This window comes from Vollenhovia emeryi, unplaced genomic scaffold (assembly GCF_000949405.1).
Source record: "Vollenhovia emeryi isolate VEMERY1.0 unplaced genomic scaffold, V.emery_V1.0 DF939391.1, whole genome shotgun sequence".
Classification (NCBI taxonomy): domain Eukaryota; kingdom Metazoa; phylum Arthropoda; class Insecta; order Hymenoptera; family Formicidae; genus Vollenhovia; species Vollenhovia emeryi.
The window spans coordinates 48,808-66,944 of record NW_011966975.1 but is presented as its reverse complement, the minus strand read 5'-3'; the positions used below and the strand labels follow the sequence as shown (position 1 = coordinate 66,944).

General features: G+C 28.5%; 1 protein-coding gene and 1 non-coding gene across 4 annotated transcripts in view; one reads left to right on the top strand and one right to left on the bottom strand.

Annotated features, from left to right (window-relative positions):
• Positions 1-265: 265 nt before the first annotated feature.
• Trnav-cac lies at positions 266-341 on the top strand. Its single transcript is given in 2 exon segments — positions 266-301; positions 308-341. It is a non-coding gene; the product is annotated as a tRNA-Val (tRNA).
• A 71-nt stretch (positions 342-412) lies between these two features.
• The window catches only part of LOC105558013 (UPF0518 protein GL19323-like), a 23,978-nt gene continuing 6,253 nt past the window's right edge, over positions 413-18,137 (bottom strand). Inside the window, exons 2-9 of one of the 3 annotated variants that reach the window (XM_012005493.1) lie at positions 12,178-12,389; positions 11,400-11,651; positions 11,164-11,314; positions 10,832-11,077; positions 9,178-9,225; positions 3,674-3,841; positions 2,311-3,585; positions 413-674 (exon numbers count right to left, since the gene is read on the bottom strand). In XM_012005493.1, coding sequence (XP_011860883.1) covers positions 441-674; positions 2,311-3,585; positions 3,674-3,841; positions 9,178-9,225; positions 10,832-11,077; positions 11,164-11,314; positions 11,400-11,651; positions 12,178-12,389 — 2,586 coding nt within the window. In that variant the 3' untranslated portion in view covers positions 413-440. The remainder of the gene's footprint in view (positions 675-2,310; positions 3,586-3,673; positions 3,842-9,177; positions 9,226-10,831; positions 11,078-11,163; positions 11,315-11,399; positions 11,652-12,177; positions 12,390-18,137) is intronic. The other 2 variants (XM_012005494.1, XM_012005495.1) reach the window with 2 other exon arrangements.

Sequence of the window (18,137 nt, the reverse complement as noted above, 5' to 3'; positions counted from 1 at the left end):
TACTATTCGCAATAACGTGTATATAACTTTAAGATGTTGTTTACGCGTCTATTTCGACTTTTCAGAAACTGTTCGTCGATACGGATTGTCGACCGCACAATAACCTGTCGATACGCGATTTTTTTTTTAATTTCCCTTTCCGCGTATCGACAGGTTATTGTGCGGTCGACAATCCGTATCGACGCACAGTTTCTGAAAAGTCGAAATAGACGCGTAAACAACATCTTAAAGGTATATACACGTTATTGCGAATAGTATTATCACAGCCCCAGTGGTCGAGCTGGCTAAGACGCCCGTCACGGATTGTAGGGAGGTCCCAGGTTCGAATCCTGGCTGGGGTAATATTTTTCGCAATAAGAATTTTAATTGCCAGACACGGTCGACAAAAATCACCGACGTTATTAATTTATTAATTACTGCTGGCGACTTTAAGAATATTCTTACTTAATTCTTATGTTTAAGAAATAAATAATACCCCTTGAAAATGATTCACCAGTCAAAGAATGTCTTTTAATACATGAAGATTGGGCAGCAGCTTCCATTACATTCTTCCTTGCATTCACTAATTTATTTTCTCGACTAATCAGAAATGATCTTGCTTGTTCAACCAATAAATCCACGTTATTTTGTTTCGAGAGAGATTGATCTATTTTGTGTTTTAATGATGCAAGCACCTGTAAAATAAATTATTAAAATACAATTTCTCTTGTTTTCTAATACAGTTGACAATATTCATTGAAATTATAAAAATAATGTCTTTTAAAGAAGAGTACAACTCAAACAAATTAGAATATACATGATTAAGCATAGCGGTTAATCGACCATGACTGGCTATGTGTTTTCTAACACAGAAAATTTATTGTGACAAATATTACCTCAGCCAGGGTTTGAACTTGGACCTTCCTCCTTCCGAGGTCCGAGGCCATGGCGACCGAATTGGTTGAGACGCCCGCCTAGAGTGAAGGGAGGTCCAGGTTCAAACCCAGGCTGAGATATTTTTCGCAATAAATTTTCTGTATTAAAACACACAGCCAGTCATGGTCGATTAACTGCTTTGCTTAATCGTGTTGATTCATCTGCTGGCGTCAAATGATTCTTAAAATTAGAATAAAGCCAATATAAACCAATCACGGACAATCATGCAATATTCATTTATAATTCGGATATTTATGATACATATTCATACCTTCTATTGGCTTGATTTACCATAAAATTAGTTTCAATTCAGATTTCTCTTTAGTCAATTATAAAATAAAATGGCTAAAATTCCAAGATTTTTCTTTTTATAGTAACTATTAAAGACCACTTCTTCGACCATTATAAATATATTAACATTTTCAATTTTGTATTATGATTAGATTCACTTCTTTTTTTGTCTATGAAGCATGGAGTTGTGCTTAAAACCAAATACCTAATATACTCATACATATAAGATTCCGAACAAACGCAGAGTGTTTAAACATACAACTCCAATAATGAAATATTTTAATTAATTGAATATCCATTAAAATGTACTAAGCTTTAATGTACTATAAATCTCAAAATCATGCAGTGTATACATATAATAAAATATAAAGATGTGTCACTTAAGTCAAACACAGCAAATCAATTAATTACAACAGAGTAAATTGAATATAAAAACCTATTTTTCAAAAAATATTTTCTATAATGCATCTCAATATTCATAAAAATATATCAAAGATTTTGCAAAAATTTTGTAATTTTAATTAGGAAACCATGAAAATCTTGGATCAAAAACCATCAAAGTATAAGCATCTAATTTTAGAAATACTACGTACAAAATTGTAAAAGAAGGGACTGAATATAAGACACAAAATTATTTAATCAAACGTATTTTGTCAGTATAAGAAAATTTGATAGATTTTAATTCTTGAAAAAAAATCAATTTTATTTTTATAACAACAAATCTCAAAAATATAAATATTATAGAGTTTACATTATTTATAATGATAATAGGAAGTTTTTAACGAACATTATAAAAACAGGTGTTCTGATCTCATTATGAAATTCATATTTTGGTTGAAGACTTGAACAGAGATCATAATTTGTTCCAGCCTAATTCAAGCATTGAAAATATTACAAATGAAAGAAAATATAATTACAATATTGCACAAATATTCGCGTTTGCAGGTTTATATTAGGCTTTAATTTAATATTTTTGATAAATAAACCGATTATTCTATTTGTTTGTTTTATTCCAAAAAAGACAAAAGTTATTATTTTAATATTTTGGAATATATTATTCAAAATTTCAATCATAAATACAACCATAACTTGATAAATATATACCTGAAATAAAGATCTGATGCTGGGTTGAAATACAAGAGAATGATTCAGCAAAAACGATTGCAATAAAGGTTGCGGGTATATCGCCAATCTGCTAATAAGGCCTGTGAGGTGTAAATTGACATACACATTATTGCTTGTCATACATTCAAGTTTCCGTAAAACCACGTCTAAAAATATGCCAACATTTGGTTGCCCGTTAAACACATCTTGTCGATATAAAAGGTCCTTATTTGATTTACTAGATAATGCTTCTGCCGTTGTCTGGGGATTTGATTCCCCGACATTACGCATAGCAACATCGGCAATCTCATTCTTAATTACAACATGCATTTCGTCATGTTCACTCATACGATCCTCGCTGGTTTCGTTATCTGGCGTTGATTCTGGCGATCCTTTAAACGCAAAGCTTTCATAACCGCTACTCTCACCCAATGACATAAGCGAATTCAGAGCCGTAGTCGAATTATCTATGCAGCTATCCGATTCCTTCTTCTCTAGGCAGGTTTCTTCTGTACATTCTGTCATTCCGATATTTTCGCTCAACAATTCTGCAATATCAGCATCTAATTGTGTCTGTTCATCAAGAGATAGCGCAATATCCAAATTCAATTCACTTTTAACATTATGTTCATTGCTATTTAAATCTTTACCCTCCAACAAGGATTGAATATTAAGTAATACATTGTCCAGTGATGGGCTATCATTACTTTCACACAATTTCATGGTATTCTTAATCATTTCTAAGGCTCTAGATTCTTCTATCTTTTTCTGTACTTGACTAGATATTATATTTTCATCTGTCAACGTAGTTATGCTACTTGTATTGCTATTTCGAAGTAAATTACCATCATATTGGCAAGACCAATTGGAACACGCAATACGGCAAGCTTTGATCTTTTGTCTGGCATCACAGAGATATGCATGATAATTTCCATACAAGCTGTCTGATAATCTGGTACCGTAATTTATCGATGCCGGTAGCGATTTCATGGAATCAGATGTGGTATATCCATGTCTGTCGTGTGTAGATGGTACGGTATTAGGTAAAGAATTTGCTTGTGAATCAGATGACATAAATACAGAGCAGCAACTTGGTGTTAGGGATAAAAATTTTTCTGCTGCACGTCCAAAAGGATCTATATCTCTCAGTCGGCTACGCTGAGAAAGCATTACATGTGAGCATGGATTTAATGCGCCCAGACACAATTCCAACATAACATCTTCGCAATTCAAATTAACTAGCGTTTCAAACAATGCCAGAGTAACTATGCACAACTAAATTAAAAAGTAAAATGTTAGAAACAAGTTTATATTAAAGAAATGTATACTGTGAAATGGATTGTAAGAAGAGTTTCTAATTTACCCTTGATCGAGAAGAAATCCTCTGTATTAAGCTATCCAATATTCTACAGTCATCAAAATTGTCTTCTAATAGAAATCTAACAAGCGATCGTAACAAGCCAGGATCGGTCACAGATCGAAGAAACAAATCAAAATAAGCTGTGGCTGTAACCAATTCGTCCACGGTTGTCTGTAATTTATTTTTAAGAATTAAAATAAAAGTACACATACTCACGTTATTACACACACATACACATACACACACACATACATATGAATAAAACAATATACAGTATATAATTTAAAAAAACAATTACTAATTTATAAACAAAATGTTAGTAATTAATTAGTAACAAAAAAGTTCTACAATTATGTTATTAATTTATCCTTTTTGTTACCTTATATCTATGACGTTTATGGACTTTATTAAAAAATTATTACAATTATGCAAGTTTTGATTTAAATAAAAGATATAAATAATTATCAAAATTTTTCTACTTATTTTTACTCTCAAAAATTATTTTTGTCAAATAATAACAATTAATAAAACAAATTATCATTTATTTGTTTACATAAAAATGTTTCAATAATACTAATAACCTTCAGAGAATAAAAAATTACAATTCCTACACTTTTCTTACGTGAAAGACAATATATGTATATGTATACACATCTAAGATAAAACACAGGACTTAGAAGAGTGTTTTAAAACATCTCAATGTCATCTACAAAATTAAGCAATAAAAATTAAAAAATTTCATTTAAAAAATCAAGTTAATTATGACCTTGACAATGTTATCTAAGGTCAAATTATAGCAATATTCCCCTCTAAAAATTGTACAACTTTGTTAGAAAATTTTCCAAGATATAAATTATTTCTCTAAAAAATCTAATTAAATCAAAATAAATCAGCTTATATGTGTGTCTGATAATTGCATGCTATCATGGGTGGATAGAATGAGTTAAACTAAATCAAAAGTTTTTATTGTTTGCGAGTTTTTCATTAATTAATGAAAAATTAATTAGTGAAGATCTACGAATCAACATATGTTTACAGCGATTGAAAGCACACAGTGAAATATTGGGGAGAGCACTCTTCTAAGTAGTCACTAATGATGAATAATGCTGGATTATCTTTGTTACATGTTGCACGGATACATGCTCATTTGCAGGATCTGTATTAATTAATTTTTTATTGATTTTTACAAAAATCGCAAAATAACAGAAGATTTTTGTATTTAGTGTAACCCACTCAATCTATCAGAATTACATCTATTATTAGACATCCTGTTGTCTTCAATCGAGACATTAAAGTTAAATTTTGGCACTAATGGTATACAAGAGACTCCAAGAGTTCAACTTTTTATTTTTTTTTTGCATGTTGTTATAAATCTCAAACAAGGATCACTGAGTATATTCCAATGTCATCCAGAATTGGTCAGCTGAATGAGGACCGATTTTTTAGTAATGAATTCTAAATAATCAGATTGTTGTGAAACCACGAGGAGCGAACAAACTTCTAACACATAGGCGACAAACAGTCTACGTATTAGGACTGTGTACTAACAATAAGTCTATGTCTAATAGGACTGAGAACCACAAGACCTTCATATCTAGCTTAAATAAAGTAATTAATAGGAATTCGATTTTTTTACCAATTACGTCAAAAAGGAATTTAGCTCCTCACAAACTCTAGTTTCTAAAATTTTGTTCATTCTCTAATACGTGTATATTTCAATGTATTAAAACACCATATTAGATTTGGCATTATAATTTTTGAAATTAGAATATTATTTTCAAAATTAGCAACCTTTTGGATTTTATTAAAAATTTTAATTTTATGACTACAATATTGAATCCATTATTTCAATTTTAAATGTCTAAAATGTTATATTCAAAATTGGCGATCTCAAAAATCCTTTAATAGATATCAGTTTTATTTGTATATGTATAGTATATGGCTGGCTTATATGAGCTACTAAAAGAATTTTTAGAAATTATTTTGATAATCATCTTTCTTTACTGTCACTGCCTGTGCTTTACTTTAACACAATCAAATTTCTTGTATGAGATGCACATCATCTGTAATCTTAAAACAAGTCATTCTTTAAATGCACATTATTATAATATTTTGCATAACACCTGAAGAAACATTATGTTTATATGATAATAACAAAAGTACTAAATGCGATATTAAAACTATTATATTATAATGAAAATGGTACATAAGATTTCCAAAAAGATTTTAGTGTAACTTCCACATACTTTTTGTATTTTGTTTACATTTTTGAAAATCTCTAGTTAGTGAAATGAGTTTTCAAAAACAAAACAATTTGTTTCTTCTCAGATCACAACTTATTCTAAAATGAAACGTATATTATCTCCACATTTCTATTCAGCAAAAAAATATTAACAGTATACTAGTAGTTTTTGCCAGCAAATTCAAGCAGAATATTATGGTAAATTGATATCACAACTGCATTCATTAAGTTTTTATTTTACAGGGTTTTTCAAAATAATTCATTCGATTTCAAATGACTGTATTTTTTACAAATACAGAGTGATTAGTGATACATCAACCAGAAGATAAACTGTTAAAGTTTTGATCCTAATTATTGAATTAAACCTCACCCAACTCGATCTTTCATGTTATAAATGTTCTATGTAACTTCCATGATGATAAGTAACGTCAAGAAGATTTAAATTTCACATTTGCACCAGCATTTCCGTCGTCATTGCTACGCCATAGGAGTAACAATTTGATTTTTGAGTTCATTCAAGATTGTGAGTAATTGTTGCATGTACATACACAACAAACTTAATGTACAAAAAGAGAAATTACACGGCAAAAGATCCAGTGACCTAAAGAGCCAGTACAGAGTACCAAGTCAACAAGATAAAATGTGGACAGTATATTTTTTGGTTGATGTATCACTAATCACTCTGTGTTTGTTAAATTCAGAAGTATAATTATTCAAAAGTGGATTATTTATTTTGAGTACTAGCAGAGTCTGCTGATTATCGACAAAAAGCAAGCAAGATCTGCCATTTAGTAATCATTTAAATAATTAGAAAATGACAGATTCTCTGCTTAATTTCTATAGTCAACTTGTTATATTGTGTTAGTAATTTCCATTATATTTTTTATGATATGAGATTTATAACACATTTTACAAAATCGGTTTTTGTTAGATGTATCTAGATAACAAAAATAAATTTTTTCATTACATGACATAATTTACAAGAATGTAAAATAAAAAATTTTATTCTGTTAATTTTGTAATCAACTAATTTGCACAAAAAATGTCGAAACAACTTGAGTATGCTTTGAGGGATGCAAAATAATAGTATTAGTTTAATCTGAACTGCCATATCAAGATCATGTTTATTCTTAAATAGAACTGTATAATTTTTTCTTCCATAATTTCATTCCCGTCAATATATGTATATAAAATAGAACAGTATCTAAAAATTAATAATTTATGAGATATTTTGTTTTATTTTTGTTATACCTTAATAAAAAATATAAAAAATAAAAATAAAAATCTTATGTATATATATTTACATATATTCATTTTTAAATAACATCTTAATAATTTAAAGTATTAAGATAATATAAAAGATACACATAAGATTTTTGTTTTAATATGCACACGTTTATGCATAAAATTGCAATAAAAGAAGTTGATTGATGTAAAAAAGCATATAATTACAATTGTAAGATAAAAAATTTTATAACTTGCAATGTGCAATTGCATATTTTTTAAAAATAACTATACAACTTCTTTGTATCAATTACTTTATTCAATTGTTTTCTTCATAAAAATTTTGAAATACGATTATTGAAAAGTGAATGTTTTATGAGATATATAGAATATTAAGGAAATCAATTTATTAGAAAATTTACAATTAATTTTATTTAAAAAATGAATGTGTAACTTTGATAATCTTGAAAGTTCCAAGTAAGATTTTAAACTCTATTCAAAATTTACTTGTTTTAGTATTTTTCATGTAGGTCAGTCAACTTTTAAGAAAAACGAAAAAGAAAATAATCAAGGTGAAAAGTTTTTCAAATATTATATAAACAAGTATTTTCCATACATTACAAAGATATAAGGAGTTAAAACGCGATAAATAAAATTCTAATTTCTTTAAATATTAATAATGTGAAAAAATATGACGTCATCACGATTCTCTATAAATTAGGAATACATTTCTGGTGCGCTAGACAACTAATGAAGAAACGAAACAAAACAAATAATTAAGACTAATATTAATTCTTATACAGCTCCATTTTCTGTTAGTATTTTTATTTTTTACTTTTAAATACCATGATTACAGTTTTTTATGTGGTAAAAGAAGGATACATATTTTTATATACTATAAGTCATAAAGTAATATGAAGGTAATATATTAATTGATTAATATGTGAAAATATGTGAAAGAAAGCACATAAAGTGTGTATAAGCATACATACAGATTAATATAGTATTTATTATTAGCGTATACAGATTGTCACAAAAGCTCAATAGTCTATATTTCTATATTTACTAGAATTATAGAAATGTTTATTTCTACTTATCTAATAACGTAAAAAATAAAATTTGGAAACAAATGATTAATATGTATATGTATATTTATTGTTAAATAATGATACTAGATGAATATAAAATGATAAAAGCACAAAAGAAACGGGTGGATGAAAAGTACTCCTTAAGTATATGAGTAGAGTATTATTACATAAATTAGATTATTACATAAATAATGTAAAACAATAAAGAAAGCAAAATATTATATGTATATTTATTGTCAAATAATGATACTAGATAAATATAAAATAATAAAAGCACAAAAGAAACGGGTGGATCAAAAGTACTCATTAAGTATATGAGTGGAGATTATTACGTAAATAATGTAAAACAATAAAGAAAGCAAAAACAATTATTAAGCAAGACAATAACAGCAATATGTGTATTTGAGTGTGCGCTATAAATTATAAACCACGTAGTCTTTTTATTATCTGCACTTATCAGTGTTTTGTCATATTAGATAGCAGATAACAGTATAACACTGACTTGATAAGATTAATAAGCGTATGTGTGGCTTATAATTCATAATAAGTTATGCTACTAAATTAGAGTTAGTAATTTATAATTTAAGTGATACTATAATTTATAAAATAGCAATAACTATTAATATTTCAGCAGATACTTTTAATCTAAAAATAATTTTTAAATACTATAATTTATAATGCTCAAAAAACAGAACACTTTTAAAAAAGGACTTAATTTAATACTATTTTTTTAATTAATTTAATACTAAAGATAATATAATGCAACAATATATCTATCAAAATAAATGAGAAACTATAAATATGGGATATTCAAATATCTCGCATTCAGTATGAAAAATTATACTTTATAGAATATTTTAATATGGCTTATAAAAAATTTTACTATATGTATAAAGTGTATAAACTGTATCAACTGAATTGCCATATTATGAAAGTGATATTGTTGTACTAACCCAATATTGTTGTGCATCTAGCTGTTCTATAGTCAAGCCAAGAGAATCCTATGAGTGTCATAAAAATATTACCAAAGAGAGGAAGGTACCAACAACCACAAATTATAACATCAGTGATTTATGTCATTAGCTTTCACAGTGCACCTTATTCCATTATGCTACATTGAGAAATTCACATACATTTTGATAGCATGTAAAATGTATTATGCGTATGAAGTCAATAAAGTCGCCAAATTAAAATATTTTGTATAAAAATTTACTGATTCTAACTTATGCAAATATTTAAAAAATATGCTAAACATAAAAAATTAATTTGAAAAATTCTAATAATGCTTGGAGCAAAACTTAATATTATAAATTTTCAATAGAATGGTAAAAATATATACATATATTTATTGAGATAAAATATCTTATATTTTTAATTATTTATGTTTACTACTTAATCATTCATAATTGATAAGTTATAATTTATATGTTAAAGGTGATTGTTCATTAAATTTTAATTAAATCCTATTTAATTCAATTTGCAGATATTTTTACTACATAAAGTAATGTTGAAATGCATTTGTGCGTCTAATTAATAATATATTTATATGTGCAATTAAAAAACACCTTCTTTCACCACACTTAATATAAAATATAACTGAAATAACATACAATCTATCACATAAAAGCATAGCGATTACTTACTTATTGTCTTAAAATAAAACATTTTCACATGATTTGATAGATTATGAGGTACATTTTATGATATATTACTTAACATAAAATCAAGTTTCTACTGTTATCAATTACTGATAGTGGGCCTGGATAGCTCAGATGGAGGAGCATTCGTCCCGCAAGCGGAAGGTCCCAGGTTGGAATCCTGGTCTAATTCTAACGCGTTATTTTTCTTGCCAAAAACTAAATAAGTGACGCGTCTTAGTGCCTACCTCCCCGAAGATACACCCATATTTATTACTATTTCTATATATTTTCCATCAGTTTTTAGTTTATATAATATGAATGACTATTTTCATGATTGTTGATTGGTTTTATCTGGAAACAGCTAATTCTAGACTAACTTTCTACTTATTGTTAGAAATTCATGTTCAAAACAATAATTTATAAACAAATATTGCTTCCCATTTTGAATAATATTTATCAGTTCATGCTTGTTGCTTTTTATATTTTATACAAACAAGAACAATTTAACCATACATTGTGTGATAAGATGTAAATATTCAATAATATATTAAATTGTATAACAAATTTTAATTTAAGACAATATGCAAATAAATCATACATGAGATAAATAACATTATTCGACCAGAACTGGCAAAAATTTAATGAAAAAAATATTACCTCAATCAGGGTATTATTTAACAATAATAATACCAAGGTAATATTTAATAATAATATCTCAATCATATATGTTTGCTTTTACATTGTGACAAATTGTATATTACAAATAAATGAGTTCATACTCTTATGTAATTCTAATATCTCAAAGCATAATAGGTTTAATTTAAAAATAAGTTTAATTTAATTAAAGAAGAAATAGAAAGATAACACATCTCTTTTCAAAACAGAAAATTATTTACATTATGAAATATTGATAGTGTATTAAATTTTCATGGGCTGCTCTTTAATTTTTTCTTAAATAAACACTCACCTGTAACAATGCTGGGCCCATAACGGGAATTAGAAAACCCTGATATAAAAATTCAAGTAACTGTTTCTGTACCATCGGATGTGCCACTTGCGCAACTGCGTTGCAGAATTCTAGAGAATTCATAATTTGTGTAAGTGCAGGTAAATCATTCACATCATCCGGTGTAAGTTGATGCCAATCATCCGTTTCGATGTCGAGTTTTCTTGGAAGTAAAGAATAAAGGCCACTCAATCCTGTAGCTAGTACCTGAATAAATACAATATTGTTTATATTACTTTTGTATGTACATTTTTGCAACCATGTCTCATTTCAAAGCACAATAATTGTATTACAGGACATATGTTGGAATGGTCAGCGATGTATAATCCAACTTCGTCATTTTTTTTAGAAAGTGACATACATAATAACATAGCGTCACGTGCTTGCTGGCCGATATCACCTTCCCGATGAACGCGAGGTATTAATAGATTAAATATGATGAATCTAAAATCATTAATCATTTTTATAAGGATTATACTTTCATATAAAACATTGCTCATTACTGATCATAACAATAATAAATTATTACTTATTCTTCATAGTTGCAGTTGAATGAAAGAACAAATCAAGTAATGCCATATTTTGCATTAAGGCAACGCATAGCTGATTCAATAATACTACTAATTTTTTTTCTACTTCTAATAGCATAATATCGTTTGCACATTCTTCTAATAATCGCAGAAGCGGTCTTGTAACTGGTTCATGTGCAAGAAGAGCACCACTATGTGAAATTAATAACTCATAAAGCTTTATTTGTGCCAATCTCACTGCATTATTAAATCTATAAGAAAATTTATTATATACAATATATGTATAGTACAGTAATTTACACAGCCACAATTAAATAGTACAGTAATACAGCAATTTATAAATATACACTTAAATAGATATATGTATAGATATAAATGTATAGAATTAACTTACAAGTTCTTTCATGTTCAATAGGACAAATATGTCCAAGCAGATTTAAATTATGAAATCTTTGATAAATTAAGTAAGGTCACATAGGTTTTAGCTTTAAAACCATTACTTCAATTTTAGTAAAAACATAATAAATACTATCATAAAATACAAAAAGTTATTTTTATACTTCCTGATTTTAAAAACTTTGTAATGTGCACAATATTATTAAAATTGTAAAATATTTTATTTTTGCCTGTCAGAACTGTACGCTATTTTGAACTTATTTTAATTTTTCATATTTAGTATCCCAAAACTAAATATTTTTCTTTTCTAATGGAAGACGAAGGAGTTAAATATAAAATATAGATAAAAATTATATATATATTATAAGAATAAAGATATACCTTCCTGTATATATACTCCAATCGTACAATTTAACAAGTAAATTTTCACTTAATAAATATTCTAAACATGGAGAATGCGTTGCGGTGTTGTCCTGTTGATAATGATTATGCGAATTTGAATCCCGTAGCTCCAGCATTAGTAATGTCACCATCTGGTCAACATGGTTAACAACTCCAAGTACATCGTCATGACTAGGTATCCCTTTAGGAGGCTGAAACATGCATAAACTGTTAATCTACCAAAAATAGAATTAAGATTTAATCTACAAAGTATATAATTAAGATTGAATCTAGCAATAAATTAAAAAGGTAGATGCAATCCGAGCAAAATGTAGATAGCCCAATGGTTTAATTATATGAATTTTTATATACTGTTTCCATCACCTCCTGTACACTGAGTATTATCGGTTTAAAAACGCAGTTTCTTGGATTGAACAGTAGCACATATTTTCCACATACTTTTAAATCAACTAATTAAATACAACAGAACTGCCACAAGCCTACAAAATTTTCTTTACATCTTATAACTAAAAAATCAACACATTTAATTGTCTGTAACTCTTCTACTTGCAATCTCATATATTTTCTCATTAGGATTTTTGAAAGAATTCTACAGAAACTAATCAGAATTCTCAACAGAACTTCCAGAACTCTTCAAAAACTTTTTGTATTACAAAATCATTTTATGATACAATATGAAAAAAATTTTATATGTATATTTATTTTATTATATTATAACCAAGTTATAAATAGAATATAACATAAAATAAAATAAATCAATAATTTGCATAGCGCCAAGTCAATTGTTGGTAAAAGTAGCAATGTCACATGTAGAGTAGAGGTAGTAACAATGGTCAGTGGTAATATTAACATTTATTTGTCAAATGTTGTCTCTCATTTTTACATAACTGATTTCTGTAATATATTTGACTCTTAAGCTCTTTACTTTTGTTTTCTCGAAATGAAGGTAGAGCAATAAAATCGGTTATATGTATATACATATATATATTTTGCAAGCAACAAACTACTAAATATATTATGTTCAAGACATTTCAAAAATTGTTATTATTATTGATACTTCTCTCTTGTACAAAGTACACTTTGGGCTCGTTTTTCAGTGTAAGAGGTGGCACACCAAAATTGAAACTAGTACATACTAAAAGCACATAATTAACACTAAATTATAGTATAAGTGTTTTTGGTAATTATGTATAAAACCGACGTCCTCACCTATTTCAATGACTTTGATATATGTATACTGTCAAGGTCACCCTCCTGAGTGACCTTCAAGAGTTCTTCAACATACATGGTATTGTAAAATTATGTTCGTCTTTAAACTTTTTTGTTAATAATTTTTCAACAAACGAGCGGCAGCTAAAATCTCTTGAAGGTCACTCAATAGTGACCTTGACAACATAGGTCAAGGTCATTGAAATCCGTCTTAGCAGCGCTAAGAATTTAGAATAAAATATTTATTTGTATAAATATTTGTCTGTTTAATATTATCTTCTTTATTTCTTCCAATAAAATGTTTTATTTAATTAAAATTCTGATTGTAAACATCTTCAAGAATTTTAGAAAAATATTACAAAACACATTTATAATCACATTTAATTAAATGTAGAATGTTTAATTTTCTATAGATTTACACATTTTTTAGGTTTTTATTAATATACACCAAATATTGGAGTGTAAAACAATACGCTCAAAACTTTTACTATATAAAATCGTATTCTATAATCATTGGACATAACATTTTAATAGAATTTTTATAGTTGGTGCAATTTTCTGATATCATTCCTTTTGTAGAGAAGATATATTTTGTAGAGAAGATAGATTTGAGTACTTTTTTTAACTAATATTTTGCTCTTTATATATTTGTTCTTTCTACACGTATACTTGGCCTTATTGTACCTTTTTTAAAAAGGTAATTTTGTTAGATAAATTTTACTTTAAATAATTGACATCACACTATATTAAGTTTTTAACAAAAACAGTAAAATAATATTGCATATTTCTTACATTACTGTTTGCAATAATAGAGCTAAATCAGGACTAATTTTGATATAAATAAATAGAAAATAAGCTGATATAATCCGAGCAAGTTGTAGGTAGTTCAGTGGTTTTATATAATATGTGAATTCATATACCATTTCCAACGCATCCTGTACCTGTTAATATTTTTTGGTAAACAATTTTTTAAGCCATTTTATATGTATAATAAAATAATCCTACAACATTTCCAGTCTATTCTCAATTACAATATTTTTAAACATCCTGGTATATTAAAAAAAATATTTTTAATAATGGTTTGTTTATATTTAGTTAATGAATGCATTTTATGGGTATTGGCCAATTGCTTCACAATCCTCCTGTGTACAAACGTACCAAGTGTGTATAACAAATAATTCATAAAAATATCTTGACATTTTGAAAACACCTAAGAATTTTTTTATTTATAAAAAAAATAATTAAAATGCGTAGTGCAAAGGGGGCAATAAGAGTCAAACGCTGGATGTTGAGTGCGGATATAACAATATTATGTATGTTGTTTATTAGAAATAATCAAATTTGTTTATAGAGCTATATTTGGAGATGTCTGAAATGAGGTCTTAATAAAATTACCTAAGATTTCAATTTTAACTGAATTTTGAGTCTAAGCTGTGGAATGTAGACAAAATATATGTTCGTAAAATGTACAAAACATAAAATTACAAAATTGTTTAATGAAAGGTCGAGCTCATGATTTGTAATACAAAGTTAAAAGATTGGAAGGACCATAACAAACAGGTTTAAATTTATTATTGTAGTTTTATTTATTAATACAACTTATTTAATAGTTTGTGGAATGTTGTGAGCTTGACTGAGCCTTTATGAGTTACAAGTAATAACAAATATGCAAATATAAATATCATAAACGAAAATGTTAAGTAAACATAAGGTAAAGTAGAAAGTGATAAACATCAAAGTTGAAAGCAGGGAGAAGTGAATAACTACAAAAGTCGTGAATAAGAAATGTTATTACATCTCTACGAAGTTATAACATTTCCGTTTATAATATTCATATTTGCATATTTTTTATTACTTGTTGCAACTCATAAAGGCTTAGAGAAGCTTGATACGTTCTGCAACTATTAAATAAATTGTATTAATGAATGGAACTATAATCACATCTTTACACCTGTTCGTTATTGTTTAAAAATATATGTTAATAAAATTTATTTTCGACATTTTATAAAAGCTATATGTATAAGAAAATATACCTACATTTATTTTCCTCATACATGTACATGGATATTTAGTTTTTAGTTTAGTTTAAGTTGAGAAAGAGAGAGAATAATTATTTTACTTTGTTAAGTATAATTTCACATTGCATTCTATTCATTTTGTTCTGGAATTTCGACTAACATACATTAGTCCAGGCAATAGAGGCCTAAAAAGGGCTTTACCTTGCAAAAGGTCAAGGAAACTTTATACTTGGCATAGTTCTTAGGTTTAGCATACTAATTAATACTCTGAGTTTTTGACCTTGAAATGTTGCCGCTCGCGCCGCCATATTGGAAAAATGGAGCAAAAAATGACTTTTTCACGAATATCTCGTTTCCAGTGTCAGATACGTGAAAAATAGTTCTTATAAAAAATGTAGAGCATAAAATTCTCTACATTTTATGTTTTAACTTTTTTTTCTCAGATTAATAGTTTCTGAAATACAATGCGATAAAGTGGAATACTTTTTCCAATTTGTCAGAATATTTCACTTTTCTCTGAAAATTTAAGTTAGTTATTAAATCAGATCGGCTATTTCACTTATTTCGTTAAGAGATATCTCTCAAGACGGTCTCATAACTCGGTTTTTGAAAGGAGTTTTTAAGCAAAAACCGACTAAACCGAAATATTCTAGTACCTGGGACACAGCTCCAGTGTTAAGTTACATAGAAAAACTTCCTCCAATGGCTCAACTAAAAATGAAGGCTGCAGTTGAAAAACTAGCAACCTTATTAGCACTGTCAACAGCACACAGACTTCAGACTTTAGCTTTGATCAATATTGAAAATATTTCAAGATCCTCCTCAGGAATTACAATAAAAATACCGGATCTAATCAAGACATCCAAACCAGGGTCCTTTCAACCTGATTTATATCTACCTTTCTTTGCTACAAAGCCTAGTCTGTGTGTTGCATCCTGCGTTTTGGAATATTTAGAGATCACAAGGCATTTAAGAGATAAAAAGAACAAACGATTATTGATTTCGACAATTAAATCGTATGGCCCGGTTAGCTCTCAAACCACAGGACATTGGATAAAAGCTTTATTATTCAAAGCAGGTGTTGACACAGAACAATTCTCTGCGTATAGCACCAGACACGCAGCAGTCTCAGCGGCTTTTAAGAAAGGAGTAGATATCGCGACTATTAGGCGAACAGCGGGCTGGTCGGCACAGTCCCAGACATTTATGAAATTCTATAATAGGCCGATTCATTCATCTAATGATAAATTTGCGCGTTCGGTATTATTATCCTAAAAAGTAATAAAGATTTGAATTATATAATTTGCTAAATATCAACATTGTTCTTTCTATATCATCAAGAACGAGACGGTTAATATAATGGAATGATCGAACGAGCCCGCCGAAGGCGGGCGAAGTTCGATCGATATTATATTTACCGTCTCGTTCGAAGATGATCCAAGTCCCTCCCTCATGATCACCCAGAATTTTTTTCAATACCCAGGATCATCATTGAGATCATAACTCAAACCTTATTTATAAAAAAAAACAATATGAAGATATAGAGGGCGGGACGTTGCCTAGGGGACCCTAGACTAGGCAGGAGGGACGGCGCCAAAAAGGAAAAAATGAGTTACACGCTAAATATGTCGATGATATAGAAAGAACAATGTAGATATTTAGCAAATTATATAACTCAAATCTTTATTACTTTTTAGGATAATAATACCGAACGCGCAAATTTATCATTAGATGAATGAATCGGCCTATTATAGAATTTCATAAATGTCTGGGACTGTGCCGACCAGCCCGCTGTTCGCCTAATAGTCGCGATATCTACTCCTTTCTTAAAAGCCGCTGAGACTGCTGCGTGTCTGGTGCTATACGCAGAGAATTGTTCTGTGTCAACACCTGCTTTGAATAATAAAGCTTTTATCCAATGTCCTATGGTTTGAGAGCTAACCGGGCCATACGATTTAATTGTCGAAATCAATAATCGTTTGTTCTTTTTATCTCTTAAATGCCTTGTGATCTCTAAATATTCCAAAACGCAGGAAGCAACACACAGACTAGGCTTTGTAGCAAAGAAAGGTAGATATAAATCAGGTTGAAAGGACCCTGGTTTGGATGTCTTGATTAGATCCGGTATTTTTATTGTAATTCCTGAGGAGGATCTTGAAATATTTTCAATATTGATCAAAGCTAAAGTCTGGAGTCTGTGTGCTGTTGACAGTGCTAATAAGGTTGCTAGTTTTTCAACTGCATCCTTCATTTTTAGTTGAGCCATTGGAGGAAGTTTTTCTATGTAACTTAACACTGGAGCTGTGTCCCAGGTACTAGACTATTTCGGTTTAGTCGGTTTTTGCTTAAAAACTCCTTTAAAAAACCGAGTTATGAGACCGTCTTGAGAGATATCTCTTAACGAAATAAGTGAAATAGCCGATCTGATTTAATAACTAACTTAAATTTTCAGAGAAAAGTGAAATATTCTGACAAATTGGAAAAAATACTCCACTTTATCGCATTGTATTTCAGAAACTATTGATCTGAGAAAAAAGAAGTTCAAACATAAAATGTAGAGAATTTTATGCTCTACGTTTTTTATAAGAACTATTTTTCACGTATCTGACACTGGAAACGAGATATTCGTGAAAAAGTCATTTTTTGCTCCATTTTTCCAATATGGCCGCGCGAGCGGCAACATTTCAAGGTCAAAAACTCAGAGTATTAATT